Below are 27,162 nucleotides of genomic sequence, written 5' to 3'. Positions count from 1 at the left end.
TACGGGCCTGAGGAGAGGACTTGGGTACCCGCCCGGGATGTTCACGCTGGGGTATTGGTCAGGAGGTTCCACCTTCGTTTCCCCAATAAACAAGGTCCATCTAGAAAGGGTCCGGTGGCCCCTCATAAAAGGGGGGTTACTGTTAAGGATCTGCCAGGCACAGCTTCTGTATCCACGCCCATAGGTAATCAGTCTGCACCTGCTTCTATTTCTGTGAGACTGACTCCATCTTCCACCACTCAGGATGGCAGGCTTAGGAGTGGGAGAGCCTATCGCAGCCTGGCCAGACGGAGCTAGCTCCCACCCTCTGTCTAATTTATACCTGCCTTTCCTGTTCCTCCTTTGCTTGTGATTCTTCTCGTTTTGTTTCCTGGCTCTGCTGCAGCTTCTTGAACCATTTGACCCTGCTTCATATTGACCCTGGCTTACGGACTACTCTCCTGCTCTGCGTTTGGTACCTCGTACACTCCTGGTTTGACTCGGCTTGTTCACCACTCTTGTTGCTCACGGTGTTGCCGTGAGCAACTGCCCTTTTTCCCTTGCTTCTGTGTACCCTTGTCTGTTGGGCACTTATTGAGCGTAGGGACCGTTGCCTAGGTCGGGTCGTTGCAAGTAGGCAGGGACTGAGTGGCGGGTAGATTAGGGCTCACTTGTTTGTTTCCTTACCCCCATCATTACACTCAGCTTTTGCATATCAGTAATACAATTGAACAGAGTATTAGACCAACATGGCCTACAATGAAACTCACGTTACAGGTCTGTCATGATGTCAAAACTCTTGCAAAATATAGAGCATATAAATGTATTCATCGCTAACATAGGTAACTACCCTTGACATCACATTGCTTTATAGAGTACCATAACGTGGCCTCTATGGGAGAGAGAAAAAGAAAAAAAACACACATAATAACCAAAAGAAGGGTGGGGAGGGGGGAGGAGAGGTGTGGGGTAAGGGGATATCGTGACCATCTCTATGTATTCACGAAAGTGTGCGATTCCTCCATGGGTCCCAAATGGCGCCAAATTTGTCTAATGTACCAGCCAGCAGATGTGTTAGGCGGTCATTCACCATTATCCATGAGATCTTAGCGATCAACATATCCATAGACAACGTAGATGATCGCCAAGCCCTAGCAAAAGTTATTTTAGCTGCCAGGAACACATATCGGAGAAATTTTACATGTGGGGGCCCGAACCCCCAGAATAGGACCACATAGCAGTGCCATAATTACATAATTGGGGGGTTTGACTTGGATCACTGTGTTAATAAGCTGGTATACCCATAGAATATGCATTAGCGTGCCCTCCGCACCACACTGCCTAAAGCAGTGCGAATCCACAGATGGATTAAATCGAGCTTTACGAGTGGGGACCATATACCATCTCATCAATACCTTATAACCCGCTTCCACCAAGGATGTGTTGATAGTTTCGAGGTCATACACGCCATCTCCCGCCACTGCTTCAATTCCACCACCGTACCTAAATCGTGTTCCCACCGGGTCATGTAAGAGAGTTTACCCTCCGCAGTAATCAGATCGGAATATATCGTGGATATTTTACGTCGTAGGCCAGAGAGCCTGCACAGCCTTTCAAAAGTAGTTAATGTACAGTAGTCCCCCTGCCTGGATTTCCAGTCCAACAAGAAATGGTGTATCTGCATGTATCTAAAATGCTCCGATGGGGGCATCGAGTGTGAGTCCTTAAAGTAATCCAAAGTTCTAATGTCCCACCCTATAAAGAAGTCCTTGATCCTGTAAAACCCCTTATTGAGCCACCACCGGAATTCCATTCTACGCAGACCCGGAGGAAAGGCAGAATTACCTGTGATAGTCATAAGCGGGTTATGGGGTGATTTAATATGGAATCTCTTTCTAAGCGAGTCCCACAGCTGTAACATCTGAGAAAGCACAGGGGAGAGAACCGGAGGCCTGTCCGAGGACTCCATCCACAATAGCGTTTCCAGCGGGAAACGGGCACATGCGGCCGTTTCAATTTGCGTCCACTGAGGGCAGTATGGTCTCACATAAATATCTGTAAACTGCGCCAGATGTGCTGCATGGTAGTAATATTGGATATTGGGAACACTCAGACCCCCCCGCAGTTTTAGGGGTGAATAAAGTTTTGTCTCTGTATTCTCGGTCTTTTAGAACCCCAAATAAACAACATAATGAGCCCTTGGATTTTTCTAAGCGCCTTCTGAGGGACCACGATAGGGAGCATGCGAAAATAGTAGAGCAATCTGGGCAAAATCGTCATTTTGATGGAGGCAATGCGACCAAACCATGAGAGATTAAGAGGGGATCTAGTGAGGTCTGTAGCCATTTGTTGAAAAAGTGGAGGGAAGTTGTCCTTGTAGAGGGACTCTATGGTGGGTGTCAATTTCATCAAATACATCAATCTACGCGCATCCCAATGAAAATCAAAGAAGTTTTAGTAGCTTTACTACCCCATCTGGTAATGTAAGATTCATTGTGATATATGTATTGATTGCTTGCTTGCTACAAAGTTTGCAAAAGTGACATTATTTAAAACCATTTTTCCCTTGCAGTTTCCTTCCTGAGTAGCTGAGTAAGGGGGAGGGGTTAGCTGGTACCAGGTGCTATAAATCAGGCCTCAGTACTCTGTAGAGCCTGCTCTGTGGCTTGAAAAAACAAGTGGGTTGTAGATCAAGTGGAGTTCCAAAAACCGGAGTTGAAAAGAGGAGTTAAGCCCCAGTAAGTGCTCTTCTTCTACTTCTTTTATCTTTTTGATTAACAACTGTTCGCTTTTTTTTGTAACTTGGATAATGGATAGCAAGATTGGAGGTTTTCTTCAGTGCACAGTTTGCCATATGTATGCACGACTGGAACCGGAGTTCCAGGGTGAATACCTCTGTGGCAGATGTGAGCATGTTGGTCACCTGGAAGCTCGTATTAGAGATCTGGAGGAGCAGAATGCAACACTGAGGAGGATAGACAATCTTGAGCTGAGCTTGCTGCTCACGGAGCATGCAGTTAGTGGGTTAGAACTGGAGGGTGAAGACATGGGTGAGCAGGATCAGGTAAGTAGCTGGGTTAATGTAGTTAGGGGCAGTAGAAAGGGGTCAAAGAAAAGGAAGGCCGATCCGGTTTCTGACATTCCAGGCAAAATTGCCAAGTTGGGTGATGATGCGAGGGTGTCAGTCTCAGAAATGGCAGCCCGGGTGGATACTGATCTCCCTAACAGCCGGGAGAACAGCCCAGCTAGTAGTCGGCGGGATGGTAATGCAGGTAAGCCAAGACAATTGATAGTCGTAGGGGATTCTATAATCAGGAAGACGGATAGAATAATTTGTCGCCAAGACCGCCTCAACCGAATGGTTTGCTGTCTCCCTGGTGCCAGGGTTCGGCATGTGGTGGAACGGGTAGACAAATTGCTGGGAGGGGCTGTCGTGGTCCATGTCGGTACCAACGACAGAATAAATGGTAGGTGGAGGAGCCTTAAGAATAATTTTAAAGAACTAGGCTACAAGCTGAAGGGAAGGACCTCCAAAGTAGTATTCTCAGGAATACTGCCTGTGCCATGCGCATCACAGGAAAGACAGCGGGAGCTCAGGGAGTTAAATGCTGAAGTCTTGGTGTAGAGGAGAAGGATTTGGGTTCCTAGAGCACTGGGCTGACTTTTCATTGGGGTACAAACTGTATTCTGCAGATGATTTGCACCTAAATGGAAGGGGGTCCGCTGTGCTGGGGGAGAGAATTCTAGCTGGGGTGGCGGAGTATTTAAACTAGGGCTGAGGAGGGAGGTCAATGTAGAAAAAAAAGGGGTAGCCAGGTTAGAGAGGGGTCAGACTATATTGGTGGGGGGAGAAACAGAATGTGGGGAGAGGACTAGACAACAAGATAAGGAGATCCTTTCGTTCCAAAACATCAGTGTAAATAAAAAGGCCCGATTATTGTCAAATCACATTTCTGATAAGAAAAGTGAAAAACTGACAGGCAAGTTAAAGTGTATGTTCACAAATGCCAGAAGTCTAGCAAGCAAAATGGGGGAGCTGGAGGCCATGATACTGGAAGAAGATATAGATATAGTTGGTGTTGCTGAAACATGGCTGGACTCTTCACATGACTGGGCTGTAAATCTACAGGGTTTTACACTTTTTCGGAAAGACAGGACAAATAGGAAAGGTGGTGGTGTATTTCTGTATGTGAGAAATGATATGAAGGCGGTGGTGTGTGTCTGTATGTGAGAAGTGATATGAAGGCAGTAGTGTATGTCTGTATGTGAGAAGTGATATGAAGGTGGTGGTGTATGTCTGTATGTGAGAAGTGATATGAAGGCAGTGGTGTATGTCTGTATGTGAGAAGCGATATGAAGGAGAGTGTGAAAGAGACAATAGTGGGTGAATACTGTGAGGAGGTTGAAACCTTGTGGGTGGAACTAGAAAGGGAGGTAAACACTGAAAATTACTTTTGGTGTAATCTATAGACCCCCCAATATAACTGAAGAGATGGAAGTTCAGCTATATAAACAGATGGAGCGGGCTGCACAGGCGGGTACTGTAGTGATAATGGGAGATTTTAATTTCCGGGATATTAATTGGTGTCATGGTTCAGCTTCAACTGCAAAGGGGAGACATTTCCTCAACCTGTTGCAGGAAAATTTTATGGGCCAGTTTGTGGAAGACCCGACTAGAGGTGAAGCTCTGTTGGATCTGGTCATTTCTAATAATGCAGATCTTGTTGGGAATGTCAATGTTCGTGAAAACCTCGGTAACAGTGATCATAATATAGTTACATTTTACCTATACTGTAAAAAACAAACGCAGGCTGGGAGGGCAAAAAACATTTAATTTTAAGAAAGCCAATTTCCCCAGGATGAGGCTGCAATTCAGGATATAGACTGGGAAGAACTAATGTCAAATAATGGAACAAATGATAAATGGGAGATTTTCAAATCTACTTTGAGTTATTATAGTGCAAAATTTATTCCTATAGGTAACAAGTATAAACGACTCAAATTAAACCCCACATGGCTTACACCTTCTGTGAAAGGGGCAATACACGACAAAAAAAGGGCATTTAAAAAATACAAATCTGAGGGTACAGCAGCAGCCTTTGTAAAATATAAAGAGCTTAATAAAATCTGTAAAAAGGTAATAAAATCAGCAAAAATACAAAATGAAAGGCAGGTGGCCAAGGATAGTAAAACAAATCCCAAAAAATTCTTCAAGCATATAAATGCAAAAAAGCCCAGGTCTGAACATGTAGGACCCCTAGATAATGGTAATGGGGAGTTGATCACAGGGGATCAAGAGAAGGCAGAGTTACTAAATGGGTTCTTTAGCTCTGTATATACAACAGAAGAAAGAGCAGCTGATGTAGCCGGTGCCAGTGCTGTTAATATATCAGTTGATATACTGAATTGGATGAATGTAGAGATGGTCCAAGCTAAATTAAATAAAATAAATGTACACAAGGCCCCGGGACCAGATGGGTTACACCCTAGAATTCTTAAAGAGCTTAGTTCAGTTATTTCTGTCCCCCTTTTCATAATATTCAGAGAATCTCCAGTGACTGGTATAGTGCCAAGGGACTGGCGCAGCGCAAATGTGGTGCCGATTTTCAAAAAGGGCTCTAGGTCTTCCCCGGGTAATTATAGACCAGTAAGCTTAACATCCATCGTGGGGAAAATGTTTGAGGGGCTATTGAGGGACTATATACAGGATTATGTGACAATAAATAGCATTATAAGTGACAGCCAGCACGGTTTTACTAAGGACAGAAGTTGTCAAACTAACCTAATCTGTTTTTATGAAGAGGTGAGCAGAAGTCTAGACAGAGGGGCCGCTGTGGATATAGTGATTATATGAGAGGTGAGCAGAAGCCTAGACAGAGGGGGGCGCTGTGGATATAGTGATTATATGAGAGGTGAGCAGAAGCCTAGACAGAGGGGCCACTGTGGATTTAGTGTTTTTGGACTATGCAAAGGCATTTGACACTGTCCCCCATAGACGCCTAATGGGTAAATTAAGGACTATAGGTTTAGAAAATATAGTTTGTAATTGGATTGAGAATTGGCTCAAGGACCGTATCCAGAGGGTTGTGGTCAATGATTCCTACTCTGAATGGTCCCCGGTAATAAGTGGTGACCCCAGGGTTCAGTGCTGGGACCACTATTATTCACCTTATTTATTAATGATATAGAGGATGGGATTAATAGCACTATTTCTATTTTTGCAGATGACACCAAGCTATGTAATATAGTTCAGTCTATGGAAGATGTTCATGAATTGCAGGCAGATTTAAACAAACTAAGTGTTTGGGCGTCCACTTGGCAGATGAAGTTTAATGTAGATAAATGTAAAGTTATGCATCTGGGTACCAACAACCTGCATGCATCATATGTCCTAGGGGGAGCTACACTGGGGGAGTCACTTGTTGAGAAGGATCTGGGTGTACTTGTAAATCATAAACTCAATAACAGCATGCAGTGTCAATCAGCTGCTTCAAAGGCCAGCAGGATATTGTCGTGTATTAAAAGAGGCATGGACTCGCGGGACAGGGATGTAATAATGCCACTTTACAAAGCATTAGTGAGGCCTCATCTAGAATATGCAGTCCAGTTCTGGGCTCCAGTTCATAGAAAGGAGGAAAAATACAAAGAAGAGCAACGAAGCTAATAAGGGGCATGGAGAATTTAAGTTATGAGGAAAGATTGAAAGAATTAAACCTATTTAGCCTTGAAAAAAGAAGACTAAGGGGGGACATGATTAACTTATATAAATATATTAATGGCACATACAAAAAATATGGTGAAATCCTGTTCCATGTAAAACCCCCTCAAAAAACAAGGCGGCACTCCCTCCGTCTGGAGAAAAAAAGGTTCAACCTGCAGAGGCGACAAGCCTTCTTTACTGTGAGAACTGTGAATCTATGGAATAGCCTACCGCAGGAGCTGGTCACAGCAGGGACAGTAGATGGCTTTAAAAAAGGGTTAGATAATTTCCTAGAACAAAAAAATATTAGCTCCTATGTGTAGAAATTTTTCCTTCCCTTTTCCCTTCCCTTGGTTGAACTTGATGGACATGTGTCTATGTAACTATGTAATTGCCACCGACTTGGAGTGATTGACCTTAAGCCCAGACAGTTTGCCAAACTGGTCAAGAATATGAAAGAGATTCGGCAAGGATATAAGAGGTGTCTATAAAAAGCAGAATGTCATCCGCAAACAATTCACATTTATGTTCTACTCCTCCCACCTTCACTCCCGTAATGTCGGGAGAATTTTGTATAAGATTGGCCAGCGGCTCAATAGCCAGCGCAAACAGGGAGGGCGATAGTGGGCACCCCTGACGCGTTCCTCTGCATATTGGAAAGGCTCCCGACATAAATCCCCTAGAATTAATTTTTGCTGTAGGGAGACCATATAAGATCTTAAGAATAGACAAAAAGCCGGAACCAAAGCCCATCCTTTCAAGGACCTAAAACAAATATTCCCAGGATAACAAAGGCTTTCTGAAGGTCAAGGCTTAATAACATACTTTGATGTCCGGAAGTACCATCCCACCCCGAGCGGACTGCTGAGATAATATCCACAGCCCGTCTCGTCTGGTCCTCCGCCTGGCGGAACGGTATAAACCCCGCCTGGTCCTTATGTATATATGTAGCGAGGAACTAATTCAATCTAACCGCCAAAATTTTGGTCATAATCTTAAGATCCACATCGAGAAGGGATATCGGGCGGTAATTGGCCTGATCTGTATGATCCTTATGAGGTTTGGGAATGAGATGTATGTAAGCTAAATTCGAAAAAGGAGGCAAATTATTACCTTCCCGATAAGCATTGAACAGTTCAACCATGTGCGGGGCCAAGACCTCCCTAAAGTGTTTGTAATAACCTGAGGAAAACCCATCTGGCCCCAGGGCTTTGTGAGCCTTCAGATTTTTAATAACATCCAATACCTCTTCCAAACTAAATTCAGCATCCAGTATTTCTCTCTCCCCTTGGGAAAGTTTAGTAGGGAATACTGTTTCCAGCAAGACCTTAGCCTTATTTTTATCAAACTGAGGTGGTGCCGAGTACAAAGCTGAATAAAAATCATGAAAGGCCTTTAAAACTTTTGTGGGATTATGTGATAGAGATCCGTCCGCCAAGCGCAATTTCGGTGGTGTTGAGGTGTTAAATCGGGGCGTAAGGCGTCTGGAGAGTAATGTTCCCGGTTTGTCCCCTTGTGAAAAAAACTTATGTTGTGACCATCGCAGACTTTTTTCCGCCCAGCTTGTGAGACATAGATTTAATTCAGTTCTAGCTTCCGCTAATTTTGCTTTGATAGCTGCCGATGGGTCTATTTTAAATTGCTCGGACAGATCCGCAAACTTCCTTTCCTTTAACGTAAGTACCTCTTTCGACCGTTTCTTATTACGCGAGGCTATCTGAATGAATTTTCCCCTAATCACTGCTTTGTGAGCCGCCCAATTGGACATGATCGAGGTGTCTGGTGCCTTATTCAGTAGGAAATGTGTCCAATTCCCTTTGGATTTCTTTGACCATCTACTCATTCAATCTCCAAGAGGAGATGGGAGGTCTCACACATAAATCTGACAGCCAAACCACAATCGGGTCATGATCAGACCAGGGGGTAGCCAAAATCCTAGCGTCCGTGACCTTAGGGAGTAAGCTAGTTGACAACATAACATAATCAATGCGGGTGTGAATATTATGGGCTGAGGAGAAATAAGTATAATCCCTTGCTGTGGGATTAAAATCCCGCCAGACATCTATGACATCCACCGAATGAAGGAAACGTGCTACTTGTATGCTGGTTGACGTAGGAGGAATAAATCGCACCCTGGATGCATGGGATTTATCCATGGACGCGTCTAAAGCTATATTAGAATCCCGCCCCCCATAATTATCGGGCCCTCTATCGACGCTTGAAGCTTGCGCCACATGCCTTGGAAGAACGCCGGTTGATTGGAGTTCGGGGCATAGTAGTTAATAAAGGTTATCGGAGATTCGTGTAACAGACCCGTGACCAAGATGTACCTGCCATATGCCCACTCCCCTGTGCTTAGTAGAGGCACTAGCCAGAAATTTTTGTGAGTAGTGTCTATGAAAGTACGATGGAGCAGAGGAGGTAGAGAAATGCGTTTCTTGTAAGAATAGTATATCAACATGAGAAGATTTATAGTACAAGAAAGCTTTTCGACGCTTGATCGGGGAGTTAAGACCCTGCACATTATGCGTGAGTAAACCATAGGTCTTAGTAGATTCCAGGACCGCCATCATAGAGCAGAAGGTAGAACCATGAGCTGATTGGGATCCAGCCATAGAGACAAAGGTCATAAATAGGAAAGAGGGGAAAGGGAAGGGAGTAAGAAACAGAACAAAAATAGGACAGACACAAAATATCAGTAATACTGAACATAGTCTACCGACTAGGCAGTCAAAAGACTGAAAAATGGGGGCAGCAGACCGTCGTGAAGGCACAGCATTTCCGTAAATATATACCCAGACATTCAACCCCATAACCTATATCATCCCTGAGCGTAATAGGCATTCACATGTTAATAATAAAGTAAAGCAAACTTCACATTTTTAACCGAACATATCTATGGCCGGGATACCAACTCACTGCGACCTTAACACATCAAGATCCTTCCTCACCTTGTTCGGGCCAGCCTATAAACAAACTTCCAATACTATAAGTGGGAATCAAAAATCCCCAGAACGACCCCAACGTATGGAGCCACGGCTCCCAGTCCCCTGAGAACTGCAACGGGCGGCAACTGTGTGGTATCAAGCTGAAACTCAACATCAGTGTTGTTTGAAGACATCTCAGGCCGATATGAAGAATAAGAAAAAAAAAAAAAAAAAATTAAAATGAGTGCCTATTTTCGGCCCTCTACCCGTTATGGAGGATTCAGTTGTTGACGACGAGAGTCCACCCTCTGTTCCCGAGGCACATCTGGACGGCCTCCCTGCGTGCACCATAGTGGTGACAACGGAGGATCCTGTATAGGGAGTCGGGGGGAGCTGGACTTATCCTGGGATGGTAGAATATGTAAGTCCCTCAGAAGATCTTCCCCTTCCTGTAGCGTAGAGAAGCCATATTGCCTGTTATTGCGCATGAAAAGGAGACGAAATGGGAATGCCCACCGGTATGGAATAGCATGGTGTTTGAGTTTCTGCAGAATAGAGCGAAGCATCCGCCTTTTTTGAATGGTTTGGGGAGCCAGATCCGCAAATATCTGTATCGCGGTGTTACAAATGGTGATCACCGGAAGCTTCCTAGCTCTTTCCATCACTTTCTCCTTAACCGAGTAATAGTGAAGTTTCACTATTATATCTCTAGGAAGTCCATCCCGCCTCATGGCTGTCAATGCTTTGTGGGCCCGGTCAATTTTCATATGCGATTCCGATATATCAGGTATCAAGGTAGTAAGTAGCATACGAACCACCGCCGGTACATCCATTTGAGATTCCGGGACCCCTCTGATCCTGAAATTATAGCGTCAGGATCTGTTTTCCAGGACCTCAATTCTGGTGTTCGCCTCCTCCAATTGCCCCTGCAGGTCCTACATAAATCTGGTATTCTGATTAACTCTTGCAGTGATGGAGGTCATTTTGGTTTCAATAGCCTGCATATGAGCCCCCACTTTATGTAGATCTTGGTGTACTGCGGCGATCTTGGAGCTTATTTCCCCCATCTGAGCTTGCATGGCTCTTGATATGCAGGAAAAGATGGCGTCCTCTGTCAGTCCGGAAGTAATGACCGGCGGCATGAGCGAGTGCTGTGCCACGTGAACGGGCGCTGGCCGCGGCATTCCTAGGTCCAGGATCGGGCCCTCTGCCTGCGAATCCTCTGTTGCCTGCGATGGTGACGCACTGCCGTGCTCCCGCAGGAGCACAGGATAGTCCTGCGACAACGCCTATGTGCTGGGCTGTATCTGTGTCTCCTGCTGCTGCAGCAGGCCCTGCTCCGCCATGTTCGGCGCCGCCATCAGCATGTCTGCCACGGACCTCTGAGCCTGGTTTTGATTACCCCGTCTGCCGCTCCCTCTGGCCATAGGTGGATGCCCGAGCATCTAAGGTACTTCTCCTATCTTTTATGGGTCTCGATGTCTGCTTTTAGCAATATATATGCTGGGATGCCTTCACGAGGTGCGGAGCCTGGCTAGAACACGTCCGCCATGTTCAGCTGCGCGCATGCGCCCCCATAGACGCTTCTTTGGATGTTGAAAAGGCATTCAATTCAGTAATGTGGTCCCATTTGCGGCCTGTACTAGGAAAATTTGGATTTGGCCACAGATTTATCTAATGGGTATAGTTACTATACTAACAACCTATAGCGAGTATTAAACCCAATTGTCATATTTCCCCCTAATTTATGCTGGCCTGAGTGACTAGAAATGGTTGCTCGCTATCTCCTTCCCTTTTTGCACTGACCATTGAGCCACTAGCTATAAGAGTATAAGAGCCTCCCCTGATCTAAAAGGTTTTGAGATGGGTGGGCGTGAGGAGCGTGTCTCTCTACGCGGATGATATGCTACTGTTCCTCAACGATCCAGGTCCATCTATACAGGCGATGCCATCACGGTTTGAATCATTTACTTCCTCCTCTGGACTTTGCGTGAACTGGTCCAAATCCTCAGTAACGGTGATAGATTTGGCTAGGGAGGTTGCACTTCCTTCACTGCAATGAACGGACACAATTACCGATCTAGGATATTTATAGTTTTACAGCGTCTCAAGATGGACTTTGATAGATGGAAACACCTCCCTCTCACAGTTACTGGCATTTGTTTAAAATGAAGTCACTACCTAGATTTTTGCACCTTTTTCAAAACTCTCCATTATGGCTACCATTATCGCTCTACTCCAATATTGACAAGGATCTTAGATCTTTTATTTGGGCAGGGGGTACCCCTAGAATCGCTCTGAGCACACTAATATTACCCACCGAGCAGGGTAGGCTGGCCCTTCCGAATTTATATCTCTACTTCCTTGCTAGCTAACTGGTTTATGTCTGGTGGTGGTTTACTCATAGACACTTTAATTCCTTTACTGAGCTGGAGGCTTCACTTCTCGGCTCCTATAAAGCCCTGGTAAACTCTATTTATAGACAGCCCCCCCCACCCCGGACACACACTGACAGTCGCAATGCAGACTACTCTGAAAGTTTGGCAGAGATCAATGCTGCTCTTTAACTCAGAGGAGCGGTCCTGTTCGCCTGGAACACCACTTTGGCATAACCCTCTTCTGCCAGTTACGGAGACTTCCTAACCCTAGTGAGTGGGCAACCCTGGGTATATCGACCTTGGAGGATGTGGTGGCAGACCATAAAGTAGCTACCTTTTGTACGGATAAGGAAATCTTAAGAGAGTTTGTTTGTCTCACGGTGAAATTAAATGAAAGCTTTATTAAAAAAGAAAAGTTACAATAATGAGAGAGAGCAGTAAGAAAATAAGAGAGCCATGGCGGTCCTCTTGAGAATTTAGACAGAAGACCTGAAGGTTCATGTAATGATGGGGGTAAAGAAACAGACAAGTGAGCCCTATTCTACCCGCCACTCAGTCCCTGCCTACTTGCAACGACCCGCCCTAGGCGACGGGGTACAACTGGGCGACTGTCCCTACGCTCAATAAGTGCACGACAGACATACAGACAAGGGTACACAGAAGCAAGGGAAAAGGGGCAGTTGCCCACGGCAACACCGTGAGCAACAAGACTGGTGAACAAGACTAGTCAATCCAGGAGTGTACGAGGTACCAAACGCAGAGCAGGAGAGTAGTGAACAAGTCGAGTTAACCAGGAGTGTACGAGGTACCAAACGCAGAGCAGGAGAGTAGTCAGTAAGCCAGGGTCAATATGAAGCAGGGACAATAGTACAAGAAGCTGCAGCAGGGCCAGGAAACCAAACGAGAAGAATCACAAGCAAGGAGGAACAGGAAAGGCAGGTATAGATAGACAGTGGGCGGGAGCTAGCTCCGTCTGGCCAGGCTGTGATAGGCTCTCCCACTCCTAAGCCTGCCATCCTGAGTGGTGGAAGATGGAGTCAGTCTCACAGACATAGAAGCAGGTGCAGACTGATTACCTATGGGCGTAGATACAGAAGCTGTGCCTGGCAGATCCTTCAGGCTGGGTTCACACGACCTATTTTCAGACGTAAACGAGGCGTATTATGCCTCGTTTTACGTCTGAAAATAGGGCTACAATACGTCGGCAAACATCTGCCCATTCATTTGAATGGGTTTGCCGACAGCTGTCAAACGACGACGCTTAAAAATACAGCCTCGTCAAAAGAAGTGCAGGGCACTTATATACATTATATGCGGGACACTTCTTTGGACGTTTTTGGAGCTGTTTTCTCATAGACTCCAATGAAAACAGCTCCAAAAACGGATGTGAAAAACGCCACAAAAAATGCGAGTTGGTCAAAAAACGTCTGAAAAGCAGGGTCTGTTTTCCCTTGAAAACAGCTCTGGATTTTCAGACGTTTTTGGTCACTACGTGTGCACATACCCTAACAGTTCATATTTAGATTATCAACAAAAATGTATCCTAAGCGTACACTATTCCATCAGATATAACTATCAGTTCTCAAAATTCCCAAAAATCTACCTGATGTATAAATAACATCAATTCACAATAAAGTAAAAAAATGGAATGAAATAGGGATGGGAAAGGGGAAAAGATGTGGTCTAATGTGGAATTAATAAATAACCTTTATTGATTAACATTAAAATGTATAAAAGTTCATTGGTGCAAACTGGTATGTGTGAGTGACCCCCAAACTCACATACCATTAACCCGAAATATGGTGTAAATTGAGTGAGATCACTAATAATATTATAAAGCGATTCCACCAACGCTAATGTTCCATTAACGTGCAAGATTCGCTGCACTACAATGGGAATTGGAATTCAAAATAAACGAATGGAATCAAATTGACAGTGTCAACTGATTAAACTGGTCCGTGCTGGACAAGTGGGCTCATATGATTGCTGCACTGTGATATTGACAGGCAGCTGGGTGGACTAAAATAGCCCTACACTGATTAAATGGGTATGCATGAAGTGAACCACATGCACACCCTGCGTTTTTGCTGCGTTATTGATAGACAGCAATCAATACTCAAGGATTCACCAGTTGCTACAAAGTAAAAAAATGTAAATGTTTATTATCCCTTTAGGGAGAAATTACCCACAGAATACATACAGTTAAAACACGAATAATTAAAAACACCCTGGATTGGAATGTCCACCATAATGATAACCATGTGATAACATGCAAATTGTTACAGAGTAATGTAAGGTATCACCTAAAGATCAGGAGTCTAGAACATGATCTACTAGATATGGCATAAGTACATTGCATGACACATGTGAGGAGATATAAAGTATTGGGAATTTTCATATTTAGATTAACCTTTTAAAGTTTTTTTTTCTGGACAACTGCCATCAAGGAACCGCCTTACAAGTTATTGACTACACAAGAAATGCGCCCTAATACCACGTCATTCTATGTACCAGCTACATGCTGTGTGAATATCATGTCTGTCTCCAGTAAACTTGGCAGTCTTATCTCAGAACTGCCTTGAAGGAGTAGGCCAACTATAAATAGCCAGAGTTTACATATACGTAGATGAGCATATAATAATGGCAGTTGTATATTAGCAAACGCTATACTGATTATATTTATCAGTACAACTTAGATCCGAACACCAGATCCCGACTCATCTCAGGTTCCGTTACTTCCAGCTTAGTCTAACATTATATCCCACAAATTGCGACCAAAGAGCATGTCTATGTACATCCCCGGTGGAGGATTGGTGACGCAGGAGACGTGGTCTAAACCATTATCCACACATTACAGGCAATTATTGACTGTGACTTCTACTAAACTTGATAGAGCCCTGGACCGATGGTCTGACTCTTTCCTCCATTTCTACAGATGATCATAAGGATCTGCTCTCCGCTCTAACAGGTCCCTTGATATCTACGAGAGATCGACTTATTCAACTAAAATGTTTCCAGCAAATTTACTACACCCCTTCCAAATTATTTAGCATGGGACGCATACCTACTCCTGTCTGCCTGCGTTGCCAGGGAGCTTTTGACTCCTTCCCACATATGTTCTGGGAATGTCTGATTATTAATCATTTCTGGGCTGAGGTATTAGAATTTCTGGAAACTTAAGTAGGACTCCCTCGTATACTTGTCTCCTATTATTGGTAGAGGACATTATATCTGCTATAGCTGGTAGATCTCTTATGACACGCCTATTATTTTATGCTAAAAAAACAACTATACTCCTACATTGGAAACTTCCAAAGGTTCCTACATTAACCCCTTAATGACCGGCCTATTTTAAACCTTAATGACCAAGCCATTTTTTACGTTTTTCTATCGTCGCATTCCCAGAGCTATAACTTTATTTTTGCGTCGACGTAGCTGTATAAGGTCTTGTTTTTTGCGGGACAAGTTGTATTTTTTAATAGCACCATTTTGAGGTACATTATTTATTGATTAACTTTTATTAACTTTTTTTGGGGGGGGGGGAATAGAAAAAAACCTGAAATTTTGCCACTCTTTCACATCCTAAATCTACGCCGTTTACCGTGTGGTAGAAATAACACTAACTTTATTCAGCGGATTGTTACGATTGCAACGATACCAAATTTGTATAGTTTTTGTATGTTTTACTACTTCTACACAGTAACGCTTTTTTTTCAAAATTATTTGTTTTTGTGTCTCCATATTTGAAGTCATAACTATTTTATTGTTCCGCCGATGCAGTTGTAGGAGGGCTTTTTTTTTGCGGGACGACTTGTAGTTTTTATTGGTACCAGTTTGGAGTAGATGCGACTTTTTGATCACTTTTTATTTAAGTCAGGATTCACAGAAAACAGCAATTTTTCCATAGTTTTTCAGTTCATTTTTTACGGCGTTCGCCGTGCGGGTTAAATAATGTAATAGATTTATAGTTGGTCGTTACGGACGCGGCAATACCAAATATGCAGAACTTTTTTTGCTTTGTTTTACTATTAAAAAAACAAAATAATTTGTAAGGGGAAAAAGTGGGTTTTTCATTATTTTTTTAAAATTAACTTGATTAAACTTTTTTTTTTACTAATCCCACTAGGGGACTTTAATATGCGATCCTCCGATCGTTATTATAATACACTGCAATACTTTTGTATTGCAGTGTATTACTGCCTGTCTGTTTAACACTGACAGGCATCTGCTAGGTCATGCCTCCGGCATAGCCTAGCAGGCATACACTACAGGCAGACCTGGGGGCCTTTATTAGGCCCCCGGCCGCCATCAAAGTCACAGACACTCGGTGATCTTATCGCTGGGTGTCGGTGGGATGAGAGGGAGCTCCCTCCCTCTCTCCAAAACCACTCAGATGCGGGGTTAAACGGGTTAGATCGATACTGATATCGATCTCACCCGGCCGAGCAGGGACACCCCCAGACCTCAGACACTTCTGGCAGCCGAGAGCAGGGAGATTTGACAGCTCCCTGCACTGTTTACTTATTCCAATGCAGCGACGTAATAAGTCTATTGCATCGGAATGAGGCTCGTTAGTGACCGATGTAGAAACACTATGGGCCGGTCACTAACGGGTTAATCAGCATGGATTGCGTTGGTTAATTCTACCCTGCCACTTTTTAAATTCCCTTATGAAGCCCGTGGATGCCCTGATTAGTTTTCTAAAGTATGGGGCTCTTTGATAGTAAATTCTCATACTAGCTCATAACTTGGGCCTGACCTTTGCTGACTTCTCTCTGTGGGCCCCGATTCCTCCACTAAACTCTACCATTAACTGGTCCTCATCAGATTCTATTGTCCATTTTCTCCTGATAAGGAAAGGCTATTAGTTAAGGTTTTGTTTTTGTTCTCTAATGTATATGCATATCGATACGAGAAGAAATGTATCCATGTTTTTTGTTAATACTTGACCTTATACACTTGGTACTATTGTATTACTTACGCTATGCAACATTATTTTGTACCTTTGTATCTGTACCGCCGTTTGCTACAAGGTCTTAATAAAATTACCTTTATATAGTTGAGAATAATTCTACAGAACTTCAGTTTTTTTTTTTTTTAGTGTTCTCGGAGTGACCTGCCAGTTTTCAAGGAGCTCCTAGTAGGGTTATGGTCTGGTGTATTTCTCAGGATTAGCCCCTGGAGCAGACGCCTTGGTGAGATGCTTACATTATTAAAGAGGCTCCGTCACTATTAATTCCCTATCTCCTAACTAACCTAATAGGCGCTCTGATGCTGATGACTACAGTGTGATTTATTTATTTTCAAAAACGTTTATTATTTGCAAAGTTATGTGCATTTTTCTAAATATGCTAATTTGGAAACATTTGCCAAATGGGAGGTAACACTCTTTCTTTTCACTCTGGGCAGTGTAATGTTTTCTGTAGGACTCTGTCAAATCATCATACAGATCCTCCTCTTCGCAGCCCAGCAACAGAGAGTGATCATATAGTATACAGCTTCCATTCCCGACTGTGTTATCAACTGGTGATACCTCCGGTTGTTTCACTGCTAGAACTGGCAATATCTCCGGTTGTTTCACTGCTAGAACTGGCAATACCTCCGGTTGTTTCACATCTAGAACTGGTAATACCTCCGGTTGTTTCACATCTAGAACTGGTAATACCTCCGGTTGTTTCACATCTAGAACTGGTAATATCGCCGGTTGTTTCAGTGCTAGAACTGGTAATATCTCTGGTTGTTTCACTGCTAGAACTGGTAATATCTCCGGTTGTTTCACTGCTAGAACTGGTAATACCTCCGGTTGTTTCACAGCTAGAGCTGCGATCCTGGTGTCATATGAAAGATTAGCATCTCATCTTTCATATTCCATCATTCTAGGTTGTCCACTGCCAGAGATAAGGGTATTTTAAGTGATCCTCCAACCTCAGTCTCTCACACTGTGTGAAGCAGCTTCATGCTGATAGGTCAGAGGCTGTGAGGAGGCTACATCTCCTGAAAATCGCTGCTCTTACCTCCCACTTGACTAATAAAGGCTCATTTACATAATTAGAAAAAAAGCTCATAACTTAAAATAATAAACATTTTGGGACACAATTTTCACTATCATTATCAGTGTGACAGCGCTTATCAGATTAGTTAGATCATCGGCCATTACTAAACTAGTGACAGGGTGAGCCAAATAGTCTTAAGGGGGAGAATGAGATAGAAATGAATAAGAATCCATTTTGTGTGCGTCAACCTTAGATGAACTGTGAATATCCTATGTGAGGATGTTGGGTTACAGTTTAGCCACATACGAAGGAAGTAAAAAGGAGGATCCTATGGGGCGCTGCTGCGTGGTTGTAGTGGAAAGTCAATGAAAAATGGAAGATATATAACAATTATTTATTTGAACAATAGGTGGCTATGCGTTTCAACACAACTAGTGTCTTCCTCAGGCCAGAGGAATGCTTCAATTAGCGGTGACCATTCGGTTTCACCGGTTTTGGATCCTGGCAACAGCATTAGTGGAGTTACTTATTGCCTTTACCAACTTCCACGTGGTGAGCATATTAACTACGTTCTGCATTTATTTTTAGTCTGATTGACCTGCACTATGTGGCGCCGTGCCTTTTGCTTCTTTATTTAGTTTAGCCACATCATCTCTTACTATGTGTGAATGTGAGGCTAGAATCAACCCATACCGAGCTAATTGCATTGAGATTGACTAAGGCCCCATGCACACGAATGTGCTTTTGCGGTTACAATTCTGCCGAAAATCCACGGGAGAATTGCGGCCCCATTCAGTCCTATGGGGCCATGCACATGGCCCAGGAGCCCGGACTGCAGAAAGAACTGGCATGTCTTATTACGGCCGTGTTCTGCGGTCCAGGCTCATAGCACATGGCCGCGGCCATGTGCACGGCCCACGAGTGACACTCCGCCCCCGGCCAACCGGAAAATCACGGCCATGGCTACAGTCGTGTGCATGAGGCCTTAGATTGCTTGAATTCACCGCAGGAGATATGATAATTATATACAGTGATGTAAAACGGCCTGTGAATTAACTTGTTTAAAGAATCCGCACTGAATTTGATTGCCTTAGGTTGCATCTACGGAGGGTTGGACCCCTATTGTGATTGACTTGCTATTGTATTGAAGGCTATAGATTTATGATATAATACATTACACTATGAAGCAAAGATGGAAATGCCTTTGTGTCAGGACTCCATGCGTACACATGCACGGCTAAATATTTTTATATTGCGAACATGATACATCACTAGATGTTCTAAGGAGATGTTCACACGTACAAAAAAAGAAATGGCTGAAAATGAAAGAGCTGTTTTGGAGGGAAAAACTACTCCGAGACCGATTTCAAGGCATTTTTTGAAGCACAAAATGAGGTTTTTTTTCCTTTTAAGGCATTTTTCATAGTCTCAATGGACTTTTTTTTTTAGAATTGAGCAGTGCAAAAATACACCTGTTGTGAAAAGCACTGCGTATTTCCCATTGAATTCAATTGGAAGTTGTTTGTAGGTGTTTTACTAGTGCTTTTTCAGGTGTATTTCCAGGTATTTAGCTTAGAAATAGGCCTGAAAAAACTACGTGTGAACAGACCATTCAAGCTTCTGCCATCTCCGTATTGATTGCGTCTTTCTGGCCAAAGCGGAAATGGAGCTGGAAGAACCTGTCATACTTCAAATTAGGACTAACCTCTTGCAAGATCCTCTTCGCCACCAGGGCTAGCTTTTAGCCTGGATCCTTACAGGACACCACTAAAACACAAAGAACTTTCAGAAAAGAGAGGAGTCTTCCGTGGAAACAGATGATAACGCATGTTACAATTCAACAAGTTCGATTCTTCTTTCCCCTGACATCTACCGCGTCAGGCACCTTCATACTCATTAGATAGGCGGTAGGTCGCACTTCTGGTTGTGTTTCATCTAATATGTATGGATCTCAACATCAGCAGCATACTTAGCTGTAGTGAAAGGAGAGAGACACACGCACATGCATGGCAACGTCTCTATCCATTATCTGTCTGGATGCGTCGGCAGCCTCACCATGTGGGTCCCAGGGGTGGCACCTGCATCTATCAGATATGGTTAGATTATAACTGCCCATGTTGGGAATACACCTTTTAATTCTACGCTATTCCCACACTGTTGCTTCTTGCCTCTTTATGTTTACAGGTTGATGTGACTCCACGTCTTGTGACTGAGGCAGCCAATCTCCACCATGTGATGTGACATCACGTCATTGCCTAGTAAACCGACAGACAAGCTCCATATAAAAAAAAAAAAGAGTTACACAGAGTAAACACAACAAAATACTTTATACACACATTATATACATATAAAAAAAACATCACAACAACGTTACACATAATGTTCAGAGAAGGATGATGGGAGATCATTGCGCGGGGGCATCAGGAAAGGAACGGTAGCACATGTAAAAACCCTGTTCTGTGGATGGTAACAACTATAGTGTTCACATGTCTGGGTTACTTACATTTAGTCCCCCACCCTTCACAATTACAAAGTTATGGATCCTGCAGTGACTATATCTTTGACTACATCCCGTGTAAATGTTTTTTTTTTTTTTTTTTTTTTTTAACATATGTGGACATACAGTGAAGGAAATAAGTATTTGATCCCTTGCTGATTTTGTAAGTTTGCCCACTGTCAAAGACATGAACAGTCTAGAATTTTTAGGCTAGGTTAATTTTACCATTGAGAGATAGAAAAAAAACAGAAAATCACAGTCAAAATGATCTATATTTATTTGCATTGTGCACAGAGAAATAAGTATTTGATCCCCGACCAACCATTAAGAGTTCAGCCTCCTCCAGACCAGTTACACGCTCCAAATCAACTTGGTGCCTGCATTATAGACAGCTGTCTTAAATGGTCACATGTATAAAAGACAACTGTCCACAGACTCAATTAATCAGTCTGGCTCTAACCTCTATAACATGGGCAAGACCAAAGAGCTTTCTAAGGATGTCAGGGACAAGATCATAGACCTGCACAAGGCTGGAATGGGCTACAAAACCATAAGTAAGACGCTGGGTGAGAAGGAGACAACTGTTGGTGCAATAGTAAGAAAATGGAAGACATACAAAATGACGGTCAATCGACATCGATCTGGGGCTCCATGCAAAATCTCACCTCGTGGGGTATCCTTGATCCTGAGGAAGGTGACAGCTCAGCCGAAAACTACACAGGGGGGAACTTGTTAATGATCTCAAGGCAGCTGGGACCACAGTCACCAAGAAAACCATTGGTAACACATTACGCCGTAATGGATTAAAATCCTGCAGTGCCCGCAAGGTCCCCCTGCTCAAGAAGGCACATGTACAGGCCCGTCTGAAGTTTGCAAATGAACATCTGGATGATTCTGAGAGTGATTGGGAGAAGGTGCTGTGGTCAGATGAGACTAAAATTGAGCTCTTTGGCATTAACTCAACTTGCCGTGTTTGGAGGAAGAGAAATGCTGCCTATGACCCAAAGAACACCGTCCCCACTGTCAAGCATGGAGGTGGAAACATTAAGTTTTGGGGGTGTTTCTCTGCTAAGGGCACAGGACTACTTCACTGCATCATTGGGAGAATGGATGGAGCCATGTACCGTCAAATCCTGAGTGACAACCTCCTTCCCTCCAGCAGGACATTAAAAATGGCTCGTGGCTGGGTCTTCCAGCACGACAATGACCCGAAACATACAGCCAAGGCAACAAAGGAGTGGCTCAAAAAGAAGCACATTAAGGTCATGGAGTGGCCTAGCCAGTCTCCAGACATTAATCCCATCGAAAATTTATGGAGGGAGCTGAAGATCCGAGTTGCCAAGCAACAGCCTCGAAATCTTAATGATGTACAGATGATCTGCAAAGAGGAGTGGGCCAAAATGCCATCTAACATGTGTGCAAACCTCATCATCAACTACAAAAAACATCTGACTGCTGTGCTTGCCAAGGGTTTTGCCACCAAGTATTAAGTCTTGTTTGCCAAAGGGATCAAATACTTATTTCTCTGTGCACAATGCAAATAAATATATATAATTTTGACAATGTGATTTTCTGTTTTTTTTTTATATAATCTATCTCTCACTGGTAAAATGAACCTAGCCTAAAAATTCTAGACTATTCATGTCTTTGACAGTGGGCAAACTTACAAAATCAGCAAGGGATCAAATACTTATTTCCTTCACTGTATCAATATCTGATCTTCTTTAACACGATATAAAATGATAAAAAAAATAAAAAAAAGTGATGGCATTTTGGGTTGTATTACTCCTGGCGCAACGGTTTCTGATCCCGGCTGTTTGAACCCCATGAAGGCTGAGGAAGGGTACTCCCTCTGTCACACATTGGTGGACTGCTACTGCGATTCCGAGCTGCCGATGATTGCCATGGAAGGCGGGGGCCTAAGAAAGGCCTGGCCTAGTAGCTTGCCTGTCATTGTACTGCGGTTGTTAACAAAAATACAAATATAAAATAAACGCCAGAATTGCTTTATTTCCATTCCCCTGTAAAAAAAAAAATTAGTTGATTAATAATCTATACGTACCGCAAAACGTTTCTATCAAAAAAATGTTTTGTCCCGCATACGGCTACCTCAATGAAAAAAATAAAAATAATAATTTTCCCCATGAAATGTTTGTTTTGCAAAAGTAGTAAAACATAAAAAAAACCTGTACATATTTGGTATCGTCATAACCTTTCGAACCATAGACTAAAAATATTTATGGCAAAAGGTAAATTATGTAAATTTAAAAATGCAAAAAAATGGCGGAATTAACTCATATGTACCCCAAAATGGTGCCATTAAAAAAAATACAATTCATCCCACAAAAAACAAGCCCTCGTACAGCTACAGCGATACAGAATTATTGGCTCTGGAAAAGAGAGTTAAAAAAAAATGTTTGGTCCTTATGGCTCAACCAGGTTGCGTCCTTAAGGGGTCAAAAGAAATCCCAGATCTTTTTTCTCCAGAAGGCAATGTCATATATTTATCACTAACTTAAAGACCCAAAATTAGAATCAAGTGCCTCAGATTTGGTACAAATGACTAGAACATTTTTAGGGTATATTCACACACGGCAGATCTGTAGCAGGAATGTTCCATACATCTGAATGGGGTTATATCTGCATCTAGGAGGAATGTGTCTTATTTAAACGCAGACTACTTGTTGTGTATACCTGCGGTATGACCATGCGCCTAGATCCAGAGCAATCTGAGTACTTCAAATAGGTTATTGATGCAAAGAAGTCTGTCTCCGCAAGAGCAGCCCAAGTAAAGAATGCAAGTTTCTGAGAGAAGTCTCTAAGAATCCCAGAATTTCTTTACAGGTAGATTTCATTAATATTGATATCTGCAATCATTATAATTACATTGGGGGTTACATAGTTACATAGAACGGTTAAAAAGAGACATATCCATCAAGTTCAACCAAGGAATGGGAAAAAGGGAAGGGATGAAACAAAAATTCTACACATTGACATAGGAGTGGATTTTTTTTGTTCTAGGAAATATAAGCCTTTTAAAAAGCCATCTACTGTTCCTGCTGTGACCAGCTCCTGAGGTCGGCTATTCCACAGATTCACCGCTCTTACAGTAAAGAACCAGCTCCTGAGGTCAGATATTCCACAGACTCACCGCTCTCACAGTAAAGAACTAGCTCCGGAGGTCAGATATTCCATAGACTCACAGTTCTTACAGTAAAGAATACTTGTCGCCTTTGGGGATTTAATCTTTTTCTCCAGACGGAGGGAGTTCCCCCTTTTCTTTTGAGGGAGTTTTACATGGAACAGGTTTTCACTATATTTCTTGTATGGGCCCTTCATGGGCGTGCCAAAAGACCACCTTTGCTGTCCAAAAATAATCAGTTTGCCCATGAACTCCTAGACAATCAACAGGACTTCTGAAAAGTAGCAGAAAACCATTATTTAGCCACAGGACCAGAAGACATGTAAAGCAAAAATTAAAACCAGCATTTTACCAGAAAAAAACCTGATCCTGACTTGAGAGCATGGGGTATAAATGTTAGGATTTGGGGGCTGCTCTACTGCATCAGGGCCTGGTCAGCTCTTCATCTTAGAATCCACTATGAATTCTTCATTGAATCAGCGGCTGCTTGAGGACAATGTGAGACCATCTGTCAAAAAGATTGAATCGCCACTAAAACTAGACCTTGAAACATGGCAATGACCCTAAACATACCAGTAAACCTAGCAAGGAATGGCTGTCTAAATAAATACATGAATGAACTAAATTAGAAAGAAAAAGGAGGGTTCTTGAATGGCCAAGCCTAGTTCTAAATCCCCTCAAGATGCTGGGCGGTAGTAAAACTGGCTGTGTATGCCCTTTACACAGGCAAATGAGCGTTCATACCAACACTAGTTCACGATCATTGCCCTGTGTAAAAAAAGCCAATGATCGGCTGATGATTTGATGAAACGCGCGTTCATCTGCTTTTCGGTTAGTTTATGCGTCCAATAAAATGGTCGCTAATCGACAGCACATCTCCCTGAGTACAGACAGAGATATGCTGCTGAAATTATGAAAATGTAGCGGAATGAAAGATTGCAGTAAAGACCCCCATACATTACCAATCCTAATTCCTTGTGAAAGGCGCAAACAAATACTGAACTTTCTCGTCGATCGGCGCTCGTTTTCACGGACCGTATAGGGCCATGTAAAAGGACCTTAAAACAAAACCTCCCCTATAAGAGACTAGCAGACTAAGGCCTCTTTCAGATTTGTGTATTTTGGTCAGTACTTGGCATCAGTATTTGTAAGACAAAAACGGGAGGAAAACAAACAGAGAAATGTAGAATAGGAAGATTTGCACTTTCATGTTTAGACCTTTCAATTTCAGTTTAAGAAATACGGATGCAAAAATATTGACCACAATACACAGGTGTGAATGAGGCCTTCTAATACGCGCCTGCTGGAGGTTGTTTTTGCCAAAGGGACAGTACCAGGAATTTGAGCCACAGAAGGAAATGGCATATCTGGGAATTTTTTGGTTCCATTTCATCACCTTTATACGCTGTATAAAAGTGAAGATCAAATATTGGTATGTTCACATATGCTAAAAAAAACAAACTAAAAAGTTTACATGCGGTATCCTATAGAACATTAAAAAGACATTTACCCTGTGCGAGTTCACTGATTATTCCTAAGTTTGCCTTTAGTAGTAAAACATTTCCCACAATCTTAACATGAATACGGCTGCTTTCCCATGTGACGTTTCTCATGTGTAATAAGATCTGATTTCCGAGTAAAACATTTTCCACATTCTGAACATGAATATGGCTTTTCTCCTGTATGAATTGTCTGATGATGCCGAAGATTGGCTTTAGTAATAAAACATTTCTCACATTCTGAACATGAAAACGGCTTCTCCCCTGTGTGACTTCTCTGATGTTTAACCAGATCTGATTTCTGAGAACAACATTTGCCACATACTGAACATGAATATGGCTTCTCCCCTGTGTGACTTCTCTCATGTCTAACAAGACTTGATTTTGCTGTAAAATACCTCCCACATTCGGAACAAGGAAACGGCTTCTCTCCTGTGTGAGTTCTCTGATGATATTTAAGTTTGTCTTTAGTAATAAAACATTTCCCACATTCTGAACATGAATATGGCTTCTCTCCTGTGTGACTTCTCTCATGTATAAGTAGAATTGATTTTTTTGTAAAACATTTTCCACATTCTGAACAAGGAAACGGCTTCTCGCCTGTGTGAGTTCTCTGATGATCCCGAAGTTTGGTTTCAGTAATAAAACATTTCCCACATTCTGCACATGAATATGGTTTCTCCCCTGTGTGAATTCTCCGATGTCTATCAAGATTTGACTTCAGCATAAAACTTTTCCCACATTCTGAACATGAATATGGCTTCTCTCCTGTGTGACTTCTCTGATGTGTAACTAGATGTGATTTAACTGTAAAACATTTCCCACACAGGGCACAAGAAAATGGCTTCTCTCCTGTATGACTTCGCTGATGTTCACAAAGTTTTGCTTTAGTAATAAAACATTTTCCACATACTGAACAGGAGTATGGCTTCTCCCCTGTATGAATTCTCAGATGATCCCTAAGTTTAGCTTTAGTAATAAAACATTTCCCACATTCTGAACATGAATACGGTTTCTCTCCTGTGTGAATTTTGTGATGATCCCGCAGTTTCCCTTTAGTAATAAAACATTTCCCACATTCTAAACATGAATACGGCTTCTCCCCTGTGTGACTTCGCTTATGTCTAACAAGATATGATTTATCTGTAAAACATTTTCCACATACTGAACATGAATATGGTTTCTCTCCCGTGTGACTCCTCTGATGTTTAACAAGCTCTGACTTCGATATAAAACATTTCCCACATTCTGAACATGGATATGGTTTCTCTCCTGTGTGAATTCTTTCATGTTTAACAAGATCTGATTTATTTGTAAAACATTTTCCACACATTGAACATGAATATGGCTTCTCTCCTGTGTGAATTCTCTCATGTTTAACCAGATCTGATTTAAGAATACAACTTTTCCCACATTCCAAACATGAATACGGCTTCTCACATGTGTGAATTCTTTTGTGTATAAAATGACTTGAGCTTTTTGTAAACAGTTTTCCACATTCACATTGAAACGGTTTACCCTCTTTCTGACCTGTTCTTGTGGTAACCATCTGTGATTGGTCAGGAAAAGATTCCTCGTGATTAGGGGGATTATAAGAGTGATCTGTACGGTGAAGTCCTGGATATATATTAGCAGTAATGAAGTTTTCTCTTGAAGAGTGCTGCATAAGATCTTCATCTTTTACTTTATTATTTAGCAAAAACATGAAGTTTCCCTCAGAGTTCTTACTGGGATTTTCTGTTTGGTAAAAAAAAAAAAAAAAAAGGGATTTTGTATTTCGTTTTTTTTTTTTCAAAACAGCAAAGTTGACAGATTTATAACATTCCTACTAGGCTGGACACACACACACACACACACACACACACACACACACACACACACACGCACACACACACACACACGGTTCCACTTTAAAGAAATCCAGTGGCCTCCCTAGACTGATGAAGGACTCAAAGCGTTGCTATGCTACAATTCTACTGCATGCTTTGAATTGGTAGGATTATAAACTAGTGGAGTCAGTTAACAAACACATTAAAAGATTTGAACA

The 27,162-nt window shown here is 42.5% G+C and overlaps 1 protein-coding gene across 2 annotated transcripts in view; it reads right to left on the bottom strand.

The window, feature by feature from the left end:
* LOC142748047 (uncharacterized) overlaps positions 1–27,162 on the bottom strand; it is a 245,301-nt gene that overhangs the window by 190,067 nt on the left and 28,072 nt on the right. The window contains exon 9 of one of the 2 annotated variants that reach the window (XM_075855165.1): positions 23,897–26,852. The exons of the other annotated variant lie outside the window; for it this stretch is intronic. Coding sequence (XP_075711280.1) covers positions 25,189–26,852 — 1,664 coding nt within the window. The 3' untranslated portion in view covers positions 23,897–25,188. Of the gene's footprint in view, positions 1–23,896; positions 26,853–27,162 lie in introns of those variants that run through there. 2 annotated transcript variants of the gene reach the window in all.

This window comes from Rhinoderma darwinii, chromosome 1, assembly GCF_050947455.1.
Source record: "Rhinoderma darwinii isolate aRhiDar2 chromosome 1, aRhiDar2.hap1, whole genome shotgun sequence".
NCBI classification, from domain to species: Eukaryota; Metazoa; Chordata; class Amphibia; order Anura; family Rhinodermatidae; genus Rhinoderma; species Rhinoderma darwinii.
This window is presented reverse-complemented; position numbering and strand designations above follow the sequence as displayed.